Raw genomic sequence first — 14,902 nt, 5'->3', positions numbered from 1 at the left:
TTATCTATCACAGCATGTAAAAAGTTATTTCACAAATAATCCAAACACCCAAACACATACTGTACCACAAGCTGTTTCCCCAATACCAAAGTGTGTGTGTGTGTGTGTATGTGTGTGTGTGTGTGTGTGTGTGTGTGTGTGTGTGTGTGTGTGTGTGTGTGAGAGAGAGAGAGAGAGAGAGAGAGAGAGAGAGAGAGAGAGAGAGAGAGAGAGAGAGAGAGAGAGAGTTAGTTTCTGCAGAGGTGTATACAGTAGAAGTAATTACGACACTACATGATCTTAAACGTTATGGTTTATACGCCAGCTATTGCACTGCATCTAATGAATATACGCTGTAAGAGTATTTCTACTTTATACCCCCCCCCCTCTGTATGCATGCGTGTGTGTGTGTGTGTGTGTNTGTGTGTGTGGATGTGTTTTGAGGAAAAAGAGGGCGGGGGCGGGGGGGGGGGGGGTATTGCTGTCCAGCTTTGCTAGTGCTGAAAACAATACAGCCAAACGACACCATGGTTAATGAGGACAGTCAGCGCCACAAACAACATAGCCTACATTTCCCTGTTGGGAATGTTGAAAAGAGCCAACCTGTCAGTATTTTAGGAGGCGTACTCTAAGTATACAAGTAAAATAAAATGCTGTGTGTAATAGTAGTGTAGTTACTGCTGATTATTACATCATTCCACAGGTGGAACTGTACGCATTATGATGTTACCGCACACAATGACCATCGCTACTGCACATGCCATGGAGCTCACCTGTTGACTTTCAAAGGTCCAGGCGTTGTCGGGCAGAGAGGCATCTAGCATGCTCATCATGTCCCTGAAGTCGAGCGTGCTGTGGGGCCTGATGAGCGTCAAGTCGCCGTACTCCGACACGGGGGAGAGGAAGGAGGAGCGGAAGGACTGGCTACGAGGCACCACGTCTCCCCCCAGCACCTCCACATACTTGATAGGCCCGTCCGTGTTCAGCTGAAGCTGGATGTTTCTGTTTATGAAGTCGTCTGAGTCCATGCGGCGCATGCAACAGGCGGAGGAGCCTCGTTTGGCGCGCTTGGCACATTTCACGACCACGAGCAGACAGGTCACCGTGGACAGCAGCGACATACAAGCCAGAGAGGTGAGCAAATAAAACTGCGTTTGGTCACCTTTCTTGCTCTGCTCAGACAGTTCGTTTCGCTGGTCTAAAATAGCCTCGTGGAGACCGTCCTCTAACAGGATGGAGACCGTAGCTGTGGCGGACTGTGCCGGGTCCCCGTTGTCTCTAATCTCTACCAGTAGTGTCTGTGTGGACTCATCGTCCTCGTACACAGCGCGTCTGGTTCGCACCTCTCCCGTGTAGACGTTCACGACGAACAGGGTGTCGTCTGTGGCCTCGGTCAACCTGTAGGAGATCCAAGCGTTACGGCCCGAGTCTGCGTCCACAGCTGTCACCTTAGTAACGAGGTGGCCTGCTTTGGCTGAGCGGGGCATCTTCTGCTGAGACGGAGAGCCCGTGGCCACAGACGGGTGGATGACCAAGGGCGCGTTGTCGTTCTCGTCTACGATAAAGACATTCACAGTGGTGTTGCTGCTCAGAGGTGGCGAGCCTCGGTCTGTCGCCTGTACGTGGATCTTAAACGCTGTGAGTAACTCGTAGTCAAAAGTCTGCGAGCTGTAAATGCTGCCATTGTCAGGGTTGATGTACACGTAAGAGACAGGTGAATCTCCAGACTCGAGGATGGAGTAGGAGATTTTGGCATTCTCTCCGGCGTCTGGATCTCTAGCAGACACTGAGCATATCAATGTCCCTGGCGTCGTGTTTTCTTTGACAAAAGCGGTATATTCGGATTGAGAGAATTTAGGAGGGCTGTCATTTGTGTCTAGAATGTCCACGACAATCACCTTTTCGTCGTGAAGTGGCGGGGAACCAGAATCTGAAACTATTATTTTAATGTTGTACTGTGGGAACGACTCCCGGTCGAGTTTGGCATCGGTTACCAATGCGAAATGACCGGACAGAGACGGGGACAATTTGAAAGGATATTGTCCTGCCAGAGTTAAGGTGGTCTTCCCATTCAAACCGGAGTCATTGTCTTTAGGAGTGATCAAAGCAACCACAGTCCCCACAGGAGAGTTCTCTTTTAAAGGACTCATTAAGGACGTGATGATAATTTCAGGTGGATTGTCATTTACGTCTTGGACGTCCACAATCACCGTGCAATGTCCCTCCATAGGGGGAGAGCCTTTATCCGTTGCACGAATGTCAAATTCATACTTTCTTTTCTGCTCATAATCAAGATCACTGCCAAGTGATACAACACCGGTTTGGGGGTTAATAACGAATGTATTAAGCACATCCTCGGATGTATGTTCAGCAAATGAATATGACACATCTCCATTTTCATCACCATCTAAATCTACAGCGTTCACAGCCACAACCGTCGAATCTTTCATAGCGTCTTCTCGAAGTTTTACCTCGTATGATAATTTGCCAAACTTTGGTGCGTTGTCATTAATATCGAGAACGTTAATTGCAATTTGGGTTGTCCCGGACCGAGGTGGGTAGCCTCCATCCACAGCCGTCAGTGCTAACTGATGCACCGACTGCTTCTCTCTATCCAGATGTTTTTGCAACACCAACTCTGGAACTTTGACACCGCTTTTGGTACTTTTCAGATTCAAAACAAAATGCTCATTTGGACTCAGTTTGTAAGATTTCAGCGCATTTGCCCCAACGTCTAGATCCTCCGCGCTCTTCAAAGGAAACCGCGTGCCAACTGTTGTGGATTCTGCAATATTCAAAACATGCTCGGGGGTAATAAAAACGGGAAAGTTGTCATTTATGTCCTGAATGTCAACTTCAACTGTAAAAAGCTGTAAAGGGTCTTCAATTAGCACCTGCAATGGCAAGACGCAACTGGGGTTCTGTCCACAAAGTGCTTCCCTGTCTATTCTTTCATTTACAAGCAGGTCGCCTTTCCTTAGATCTACACTGAAGTACTGCTTACCATCTTCAGAGGATATTCGTAATCTGCGCTCAGAAACCTCACTTTGCTGTAATTCCAAGTCCTTCAGTATATTCCCAACAACGGATCCCCTTTTTAATTCCTCGGGGATGGTGTACCGAGTTTGTCCGTCTGCATAGTTCCATGTGAGATGAAAGATACTCAAAAACAGCGACTGTCTCCACACAAGCCATATCCACATTCTGCCTGACATCTCCACAAAAAAGTCCGGAATGCAACTCACAGAGAACAAACAACTACCGGCACAAAAAGAAAGTGAATACAAAACGTGACGCGCACAAACATATCCACCGGACTTAAGCCCAGGACGACTGGCATCAATCTCTTACGCGTGCAGCATCTTTCCAACTCCACTGTCACGTTTATTGTAAGGATGCTGCATGCACTGAGCGGGAGGGAGCTGATCTCTGTGTGCGCAGGGCTGCCCAGTATTGGCTTGCGCACAGTGCGCCAATGAAACGCCAAAGACTGCACGTTAAAGGAACAGAGCACAGATCAGGAACATAATATAAAGCATGAAATATAGCCTATCAATAAGTCCTCTGACTTACGATAAAACGCACATCATATCAGGAAACCATTTGCCAGTGCCACAGCTGATGGGATGAGAATGACAGAACTGATGGAATGAGAGTGTACATTCCTTTTTTAAAGATAATAATAAAGTGTGTGTGTGTGTGTGTGTGTGTGTGTGTGTGACTAGAAAATGGACATATAGGCCGTAAGGCAAAATGGCAGGAATGTACATGCACAAAAAGGCTGCTTTCAGGACCTCTGAATGGACAGTTCCTTCCACATAAAGTCAGCCAACATATACTCACAGTCACAACCATTAGCAACATCTGAAGATTTGTCACAAGTTACAATTATGAATGCAGAGTATCTTGTGCAAAAAGTTTCCACCTGATGACTAGCCCTGATATTGTATGGGATACTTTCCCCGTGAATATAGAGAGAAGACAAATCAGTATCAACTAAGCATGAGCATACAAGATTCTTAAACCCATTTCACATTCACATCAAAATGTGCCCTGATGAAGGTCACTTGATAAGAGGTTGGAAAGAATTTAACTCCTGTGCTGTAAACACTCACTCATTGCACCTGTTGTATACAAAACATTAATGCTGTCAGTAAACACATTCTTATCTCCTAATGCAATCAGACTGGCTCACTTTAAAGACCATAGGCCCACTTCAAAAACACAGGGATGACTGGAGCACTCAAATAGTGAAAAAATAATAATTGTGGTACAATCATAATGACTAACGTTTCAACGCTGCGTGTCTTCCAGCCTTCCATATTGCATTAGTCTACAGTCTTGGATTATGAGCACTAAATTGCTTTGAGGGCAAGTGACATCCCTTTTTTACATCCTCATCTCCCTCTGCAAAAAGGAAATCTTAGCAAGCTTATTTTTCTAGTTTCAAGTAAAAAGCATAGTCAATCTTTTGGACTAATTAGACTTGTTTAAAGGCATTTGTCCATGGGGCAAGTAATTTTTCTTGATCCGATTTTTTTTTTTAACTTACAAGATTGACTATATGGTTTTAATTGAAACCAGAGAAATAAGATAGCTAAGATTTCATGTTTTACAGTGTGGAAGTCATTTGATGTGCTGCTGGACATTTCCTAATCCTTGCGTGAATCTGCATCTACTCCTGTGTGTGACACCACGAGAATCCAGTCTTTAGGACACTGAGATGGTTGACAATGCAGCACACCCACTTCCCATGTATTTAGGCATCCTCCCATCAAGCTTACAAGTCTCTCTCTCTCTCTCTCTCTCTCTCTCCCTCCCCCCCCTCTCTCTCTCTCTCTCTCTCTCTCTCTCTCTCTCTCTCTCTTTGACACACACACACACACCCCTCACATCCTCTTCAAGTAGCTGCATCATCATTGATATGATATCAATATATAATATTATTAGCGTTGTTCATTATAATGAAAATAATAAAGATGTCTCTCTTTAAGGGGGTGTATGATAGGCCTACATATTTTCTGTATTTATTAGCTTTTGACTAAAAGTATTTGAACTGTTTGAAAAGGAATGTGATGTTGCAAGTTGCTTTCTTGAACATGACATTGTGTAATATATTTACTGTAAATGTGTAATACATTTAATTTAGTTAAATTTTACAATTATGTGATGTCATGTTTTGTATGTGTATTGCATGTGGAAGGCACTGTCCAGAGTTCTCTGGTGCTCCCGTGTGGATGATGTGGTACACAGCAAGCTGGGGGGATATAAAGCTCTCATCATTACAGCGCCCTCTGTGGCCCACACACAGAAGAACACATAGAGCTTGAGGATGGCGGAATCGAGGTCTGTAGGACAGCAGTGCGAGACAGAGGGGAGGAGGAGATCTATGCCATGCCGTCCCTTTAAAGGCACCACTACAAGGAAAGGCAACAACACAGTCGAGGCACCATACGCAAAAGCACATAAAAATCCAACCAAGGCTGTTGAAAGCAGCAAATCATTGCAATGACAATAAACTCATGAGAAACTACATAGGTATTCTTTAGAAGTATTGTTTTCCAAATAGCATGAAAACACTGATCAATCCTTCCTCAAATCTGCCTGGTAACATGCGACGTCTGCATTGCCGCCTAGCAGCACGATGGCTCGTGATGTTGGAGTGTCAAACAACCCACATGCTTTCAAGGGGCTTAATATTTTGTAAAACAGCTGAAAATAGAGGCACAGAGTAAGGGAGGGCTTGCTTCTGCCAGAAGCCGTGCGGAAGGGAGTCAAAGCGAGCGAGGCGGTTTCAGCACCACCAATGGCGGATAGCGCCATGCGGGCGGTGAGCTTGTGTCGTGTGATTACATGCACGCTGGCAAGAGCAGCGAGCTTCAGAGCGGAAACACAAAGACTTCTGAGAACAACAGATGAGCGGAGGAAAAAACACCGCCCATACCACCCACCCCCGCACGCGGAGGGACATAAACAACATCAGGGCTGTGTCTTTGTTTGGATTGCGGATTTAAACGTCGTCACCACGAGCAGAGTTAAATGACTATGTTATACATAAGCCCTTACACAGCAATTACGGATATGAAAACGCTTAAGCGATCACACAATGACGACAGTAGACTTTCTGTCTGAACTCCTATCGTCACGTCTCAGTGAAAAAAAACTCGTTTTGGGGCTGTATATAAACAACCGTTTTCATGCCGTGATTTCATTGCGATTTGGTGTATGAGTCAAGTCGGTTTTATTTACATTCACTGGTCACACAAAGAATTGTATGTGGTGTATGAATGGTTGATTTTATGTCTACAACAAGATCGTTAAATGTGCTTACAGTATGTTATTGTGTCATAGAGTCTATAGTGGGTATACCAAATGAAATAATATTACTTATTCAGCAAGAGCACCCTAATGTTACCAGCTCTGTGAAATATGGTGGGTAGTACTCAAATAACATTCCGTTTATTCACCACACACAGAGAGTTGATTTCCACAATATTTCCTTAGAAATGATGTGTTCTGTGATCACCGAGAAGTTAATTTACAACCAGTTTGGCATGCATAAAGTGGTGGGCTTTCCAAACCTGACAGGTCAGTTTTCTAAAATAAAACGTACGCTGTAAAACGTTTACCTGTCAGGCTTACCAGGAACCCACCCACCCCAACAGTATCTGTTACTCGGCATTACACTTAGCTGATGCCAAGTGACTTGTTCAGATACAGATAAATGGTTACAGTCCTGAAAGCAATTTAAGCTTAGGTGCCTTTCTCAGGGGCACTTCAAACGTGGATGATTCGGGCAACCAATATGGCGCAAAAGGTTTATTTATGCCCAATCGTCATTATGACTCCCAAAGTATATTTCTGCCTAAGCCTCAATATATGAAGCCAAAGCGTCCCCCTTTCCTCATTGATTCATGACAAATAAGACCAGGAGGCCTAGACCTTACTGTCTCTCCGTCCCTAAACTGTCACTGAAACATACTTGTCACAGTGGTGGCCTTTGGCTTCACGGTGCGATGCAAAGGGGAAACTGCAGTCTTCTGCATCATGATGTGATGCAAAGAGGTAACCTTTTGTGTTATTGAGGTTAAAGTGTCAACGTGTGATGCATTTGCCATGAGACATTTGGTATCTCACCACACAACTACTACTACTACTACTACTACTACACACACACACACACACACAGTTGATTTCCACAATATTTCCTTAAGGAGAATGTGTTCCGTCATAACCAAGAAGTTCATTTGCAACCAGTTTGGCATGAGTAAATTGGTGGGCTTTCCAAACCTGACAGGTCAGCTTTCTAAAATAAAACTTATGCTGTAAAAAGTTTACCTGTCAGTCTCATCAGCCACCCATTCATCCCAACAGTATGTCTGTACATTAGTGTGTCAGTACATTACACTTAGCTGATGCCAAGTGATTTCAGTTCAGATACAGGGAAATCGTTACAGTCGAGCAGTGTAAGGTTAGGTGCCTTTCTCAGGATACATGACATGGGCAGCCAATACTTCAATACTGTATGATGAAATAGGTATATTTCTGCCCAAGCCTCAATATAGCCAAAGGTACACGTACATGTACAGTATATTTCTGCCCAAGCCTGAAGTCAAAGGTTCCCCTTTTCTCGTCGTTTCATGACAAATAAGGACAAGTGGCCTAGACCTGAAACGTTCCCTAAACTGCCACTGAAACATACTTGTCACAGTGGTGCCTTTTCAGGACCATATTAAGCCAATGTGGTTCCCCCGTGGCAGTATACCTCACTGGTGCCCCCTTTATGAACAATATTTTGTACAGTTTGTGTCATGTGGTGCCCCTTCACTGGTCACAAATACTTGGTGCCCCTGGGCACTGTGCCGCTGGCCCTTATGGATAATCTGGCCATGGCCTTTTGCTTCATGGTGTGACGCAAAGGGGGAACCTTTATCTTCTGCGTCATGATGTGACAGAAAGAGGTAACCTTTTATGTCATCTATTGAGGCTTGGTCAGAGTGTCAACGTTCGCTGAGTTTGACGTGAGACTATTTATGTCTGCATGTGTTTGTTCTGCAGCGGCTCTTACCTTATGAGAGGAGACACAGGCAGGAGATGACACCCACACAGCAGCCAGGTAGGGAAGGAGGGAAGGAGGGATGGCAGCAGCATGGAGAAAAGAGAGAAAAAGAGAGAAAATGGAGAACACGGTTAGCATGGTGATAAAAACAACGGTTGGTTGGTTGCCACAGCCCAAGCTGCTGATACTTACCATGGAATCCTAGAGAGAAGTTGAATGGTTAAGCTTGGTGCGCTTGTAAACAAAATCAATAATGTATGTTGCATGTTGGTTTATTATAGACAGAATGCATGTGTGCACACACGCGCACAAACACACCCACACATACAGGACGAGGGAAATATGTTGTTTTTATTCTTCACAAACATAAACAGACTATGTAAAGGGAAAAGACTAAGAGAGAGAGAGAGAGAGAGAGAGAGAGAGAGAGAGAGAGAGAGAGAGAGAGAGAGAGAGAGAGAGAGAGAGAGATGCATCCCTACAGTATAACCATGCTCAGGAAAAGAACCAGAGCAGAACTCCATCTCCCATGGTGCTTTGCAAGCTATTCAGGCTAAATAAAGCAAAGAGCTGCAGTGTTGTAATGCCTCCTCTGCGGAGGAAGGAGGGCAGCCTATGAGAGGAAGGCATAAGGGGGTCGGTGGCACAACATGTCCACAGACTAGGTGATGCTTTATTCATAAAGCCAGTGCCAAGAGGGAGGGGGAGAGAGGGAGGAAAATGATGGAGACAATAAAGATGAGAGACAGAAAAAGACGTAGAAAAGAGTCACAAAGACATATAGGTCTATTGCTTATTGTGTGTGTGTGTGTGTGTGTGTGTGTGTGTGTGTGTGTGTGTGTGTGTGTGTGTGTGTGTGTGTGTGTGAGAGAGAGAGAATGTGCACACACTGACCATGTTTGTGTGTATGGTCTATCTAGTATGAAATATCAAGTAGGACAACATATAGATGAAATTCAAATTCAGGAAAAAACACGAGAATGCTGTTGGATATTTGAATTACAATAAACACAATGAACAACGGGCCATAGTAAATGGTATTAAAAAAAGGGACAACACCCATCCACTGCAACCCCAGTGAGCAATTCCAAAGCCCCACATCAATTTCTCACTCTCCTTTTTCCACCCTTCCCCCACCAACACGGACCCAAATACAGCACCAACCCAGCAGAGCTCGAATCGGAGCAGAGGAAATCTTAATGTAGAAAAGGGGGCTTCCACACTCCTTCCTTGTGTTAACACAGTTGAAGTGCATTCTACATCTAGCTCTGTATCCCTTACTGCCCCCCTGTGGACTTAGTGGTGGTGGTACAGTCCTGACAATGAGTCAGCTAGTTGCCACGGCAACACATCTCTCAGCTCTAAAAGAGAGCTTGCAGTGGGGCAAAAAAAAAAATGCTGCCGAGCTGAAAGATGAGCACATGTTGGAACTGAGAACACAGGATGCGCAGAGGATGATGCCAAAGACTGCTGAGAGAGAGAAACATTTACTCCCTACAAATACTGGCATACGCAAAATGAGCAAGGAACAGATTGTCCTGAGTGACACAAAGGGAAAAATAATCTGTGGATAGCCCTAAGTGTAGTTCTTCATTTGAAACCCATATTATCCTTGCAATACAGAAAAACAGCAACTCCATAAAACAATGGCCAACCCTGTACTACAGACAATAGATGCTACTATGGGGTCCATGCTTATTAATCATATGTGTTGTGGATAGTGTGCCTTCAGCATCTTGTTGTCACATGATATTTGCAATGCAAAAAAATCAGAGAGAAGAATTGCATTTCGCCCTAGAGTGATATGACGATATAGTGTTCCGTTTTGCTGTGAATTGACCAGCGGAACAGAGCACAAAGACAGACTGCAGAGAAGGGCAGCTGGAGAGAGAGAGAGAGAGAGAGGGAGAGGGGGATGGGAGAGGGGAGAGGCAGCAGTGCTGCAGAGGAGAGGAGTGATAGAAATAGGATGAGGGAGGCTGGCGCTGCCTCTGTGAAAAGACTGCCTACACTCAGTGACAATGCTACAGTGTGTATTCATATGTGTTTTCATATTTGTGTGTGTGTGTGTGTGTGTGTGTGTGTGTGTGTGTGTGTGTGTGTGTGCGCGCGCGCGCGACACACCTTGATAGAAACACAGCACTATCAGAGGACAAGGTATGGTATCAGTCATTTGTGTGTGTGTGTCTGTGTGTGTGTGTGTGTCGTGCGCATGTGTGTGTGTATTTGTGTGTGAGAGGTTTGATGTGTGTGTACAGTGGCTGTGCTGTCCCACTGTGGATGCTGCTGGCCTCAGTAAGCTCTCTGTAATCTCCTCAGGATCAGCGCCGTTCAGCCACGAGCCACTGCACACACACATGCAGAGACAGCTAGGCAAGAGGAGGAGACACACAAATGCACAACACACACATTCATTCTTCCCTGTTTGTCTGTATGCCTTTTCGCCCCTGCTGGTGTGTGTGTGTGTGTGTGTGTGTGTGTGTGTGTGTGTGTGTGTGTGTGTGTGTGTGTGTGTGTGTGTGTGTGTGTGTTTGAGAGAGATCCAGAACTAATAAAACAAACGCAGATCACACGTAGCCATGTCCTATTCCCCTAAATGACAGCAAAAGTTGAAAGAGGCAGGGTAGTGGTCAATTTGCACATGTGCGGATGGATGCCTGCATTCATGAGTGTGCTCTAAAGCGAGCCAACATATTTGCGAGGACAACAGGCATGTTATCCCTGTACCAACCCCTCCCTACGAGAAATGCAGATTTATCCAAAGCACAGTGTGTCCCACACCTGCTCTTTGATGAGCCAGGGACAACAGAACCAGAGGACATCTCCCTAAATCCTGGAAGACGATAGAACTACATCCACGTCCAAACAGCAGAATTCAAGAAAGGAGTATACAGTGGATAGAGCAAGACAAGGTAATGCTAAAATAAAGAAAACAGGGACAATACGTAATGAGAACTATGTGAAGGACAATGGCTGTTCCAGCAAGTAATATCACAACAAAAAAGAGATGTGGACAAACGAAAAGCAGATTAAAACTCAACATGACTGAGAATTATCCATCATGTCTACTTTAATACTAACAGTTTTTTTTAAAGGCAGGGTAAGTGGAAAGCAGGCCATACGACCTAGTAGATTAGTAGTTTCATATGTGGATAAAGCCACTGCCCCAAATAAAGGTAAATGTAAAGACAAAACTAAACACGAAACACCAAGGGCATTACATTGCATTTAGCTGACGCTTTCGTCCAAAGCGAGTCACAGTTCTTTTAGGTACAGGGTATTGGTTTCAGTCGATGGGGTTAGGTGCCTTGCTTAAATGCACTTAAAGAATTTAAACCTGTTATCTGTCAACTCCACAACCAGCTTTACAACTTGCCATGGATGCCCAATGTGCACGTGTCAAAAGCAGAGTAAGGGCCACTAACACCATATACAGTAAACTACTAGCGTCAAGTGTGGCCAACATTTGAACCCACGTTCAGTATTACACACAGTCTGTTACAGTGATCAAACCAAAAGTTATAGATATATGTAAGTCCTGAGCCCATGTGCAGTATTAGATGGTCTACTGTAGTGAGTGACCAAATAAGAGCTGACCTCTTGGGCCTGGGCCAGGTCTGTACACAAGTCCTGATCCCATATTCACTATTAGGCACGGTCAAAAGCACTGACACGCTGGGCCATGTGTACACAGGGAGCAAAATACACGCTGACACGCTGGTCACAACATGGGAGTGAAGACGATAATGCTATTAGTGTAAAGACATGCGCCAGTCGTGCCAAGACGGAGAGCATCAGGTCAGGCCATCTTAGGACACCAGGAGTGACCTACTGTACAGGCCTCTGTACCAGGCAACTAAGGTAGTGTTGAACAGTCTGATGTTACCTACAACTACTCATGAACAAAAACAACACTCACAACACTTACTTACACTTAGCAAAATAATGTCACATACATTTGGATTGCACAAGCACCATGATTGTGTGAGGGGAAATGGAATTCCAGCACACTTTTATCATGTACACAAAGACGACACCAGTGCTCACAGTGTTGTGTATTTGTACACAAGGACTTACAGGACTGTACGTATACGGCCCAATCAGGGAATCAGACAGCGTGACATGGCCAGGTCTCTAATCTAATCAAAGATCAAATCCCAAAATCCCACAATGGAGGATCAATTCCGTGATTCTGGGATTATCGTACTCTATGTGGCCTACGGGCCGCACTCCAGACAAACAGCATCCTGTTTAGATTCTACACAGATAAGAGACCCCCCCCCGCCAACACACACACACACACAGCGACCAAAACAACTGTACCAAAATTAGGCACCCTGTCTGTGCTCAAACAGCTGCTAACCATCAAATCAAAGTGCATGTGTGGGAATAAAGGGAAGAGAATGGAAGAGAAGAGAAGAGAAGAGAAGAGAAGAGAAGAGAAGAGAAGAGAAGAGAAGAGAAGAGAAGAGGAGAAGAAGAAAGGAGGAAAAACAACAATGGCTCTAGCCAACCAAGAAAATTCACAAAGAAAATAACGAGGGAACCAGCCTTTGAATGTAGTATGTGTACGCATATGCTACAGGCCCTGAGCACTGTGTGGAAGCAACATTCCTACCACCACTCCAGTAGTTTTCCATTGACCCAAGATGGCTACCAACCCTTGTAGCACATACATCACACCCGTCACTTTACCTGTGAGAAAGGGAGGTACAAAGGAGGAATTTCTAGGAACTGCTCCCAGCACAGACTACTAAGGGTGCTTAAAAGGGCCGCGGACGATTTATGGCACATGATAAAAGCCGGGGTCGCCTAATGAGACTAAGAACCTGAGATTATGCGTAAAAGCACCAGCAAAGCGGAGCCAGATGTGTGAGAGATTAACACGCGAGGGTGGCAAAGCTTAAGTTACAACCAGCAGACAGACAGAGATGCTTCTGGCCGTGACATTGACAGCATGTTTTCAACACGGCTTTGAAAAAGACATGCAGAGACATTGACGAAGACGAGTGGACGGCTGCTCTCACCACTGCTGGTATTTTCCGCACAATATATATGAGACAGAGAGGGATGGAGAGGAACTTCACCTACATGCTGTACAAGTTTTGCAAACAGACAGGTTTACAAACAGTTCAATTACCTGAACCTACTAAAAGTCGAACTACCTGAACATGAATCTGATGAAACACATGAAACCCAAAAAAGAAAGCTGAACAGCAATCAGGGTGCAGTGTTTTATGAAGATGCATTATTTCATCAAGTGATCCTGCCTCACACATGGACAGTAGGCTTGTGCACTAGGACTTTAATGAACTTCAAACAGCCATACACGTGATTGTGATCATTGCTAATATTAATAAGATTTGCAATTATACGTCCAACATTTCCTCTAGTACAGTGCATGTTATTTAACAGCATTTTATTCTAGAGCGCCATAGCTTTTTCCTTTTTGTTTTACATTGCAATTATTCAGAGAATAATTGGTAAAGTCAAGTATGTTGAATATCTGGTTTAAGACAGACAGTGGTCTCCCTCCTAATCTTAAAAAGCAAACCGACTGACACGAGGTCAAGTCTACAGTCATAAAACACTGGTGGCTAACTGACTGACTGTTTCACTGCAAGCAGCCTACAACGAGGTTAGTTTAGAGCTGTGGCCACTAAGTACCAACACCCTTCAATAAGGACCAGTAGATTTCAGCCAGGGACGCTGACAGGGAGGGGGGACAAAGAGGACAGTTATCCTGCAACCAGGAATAAGAGGGCCCCAGAAACTGGATCCTCATTACATTGTATGTATTGAATGGGGGGGGCCCTTTCAGATGACATTATCCTAGGCCAAGTCAAAGCTGTCAGTGGCCCTGCTGCAGCTCATAATCCATCAAAAACCAGCAGGTAGGCAGGTAGCTAGGTAGCCAGGCAGGAACCCTCTCTCTGACATACTTCTCCTCCTCATAACCGTTTCCTTTATAGTTGACCTGCAGGTAGCTGGGAACCCTCTCTATGAAAATCGTTCCCCTCATAACCGTTTCCTTTATAGTTGACCTGCAGACAGGGCTGCTGATAGCTTGGTCCGGGCCTAGGACAAAGTTATCTGAAAGGACACCCCACTCAATACTATTCAATTCATTCTCTCTTGGCCCGGGACAACGGACCTCTTTGTCCCCCTCCCTGCCTGCAGTAAGTAAGTAAGTAGCCAAACTGCTCCTAACGACTCACACGGAGACGTTTCATGTTAAGAGTGGCGACATGTGAGGGCCATATGGGGTTCCACTTCCACTTCCTCTCGCACTATAAAATAAAAGTGGAGGGGAGCCCTCGAGGGACTTGAGAACGGTAATGGGTCCCCCTCTTAATTTCTGCTTTGCGGTTAAGAAAAGGGGGGTCATGGCGGCGGGGAAAACAGGGAGAGTTTTTTACGAGGTCCCACCGCCACAACACAAACTAAACAAGTCCCGCATGTGAAGACCAAGACCAAGATGGAGAGATGGAGACTGGTGGTTGTGGAGACAGGTGTGTGTGTGTGTGTGTGTGTGTGTGTGTGTGTGTGTGTGTGTGTGTGTGTGTGTGTGTGTGTGTGTGTGTGTGTGTGTGTGTGTGAGCATGTGTGAGAAACAAAGTATTTTTCTTCCCCATGTCGTCGTATGAGTGTTGTTGTTTTGACTCAAGACCAATCTGGGTCGTCAAACCAAGGCATGTTTGTGGCTAAATTAAAGAACATTTGTGTGCCATTCACTTTCAGTAAAGCTGTTTAGTAAAGGAGGCCCTCCTGCTTTATATGCCCCATGTGCTTTAGTGACAAACATGGTTAAAAACACAAAAAAAGCACCATAAGGCATAAACCTGAAAACAGATCCATATGGTT

The 14,902-nt window shown here is 44.9% G+C and overlaps 2 protein-coding genes across 6 annotated transcripts in view; both read right to left on the bottom strand.

Annotated features, from left to right (window-relative positions):
- The window catches only part of LOC134440135 (protocadherin gamma-A2-like), a 138,298-nt gene that overhangs the window by 30,374 nt on the left and 93,022 nt on the right, over window positions 1-14,902 (bottom strand). The gene's annotated exons all lie outside the window — the stretch shown is intronic.
- On the bottom strand, window positions 672-3,612 carry LOC134440658 (protocadherin gamma-C5-like). The gene has a single exon (XM_063190783.1). It carries the CDS (start codon window positions 3,192-3,194, stop codon window positions 672-674), a length of 2,523 nt encoding a protein of 840 aa, XP_063046853.1. The 5' UTR covers window positions 3,195-3,612.

Source organism: Engraulis encrasicolus, chromosome 23 (genome assembly GCF_034702125.1).
Source record: "Engraulis encrasicolus isolate BLACKSEA-1 chromosome 23, IST_EnEncr_1.0, whole genome shotgun sequence".
Classification (NCBI taxonomy): Eukaryota; Metazoa; Chordata; class Actinopteri; order Clupeiformes; family Engraulidae; genus Engraulis; species Engraulis encrasicolus.
This window is presented reverse-complemented; position numbering and strand designations above follow the sequence as displayed.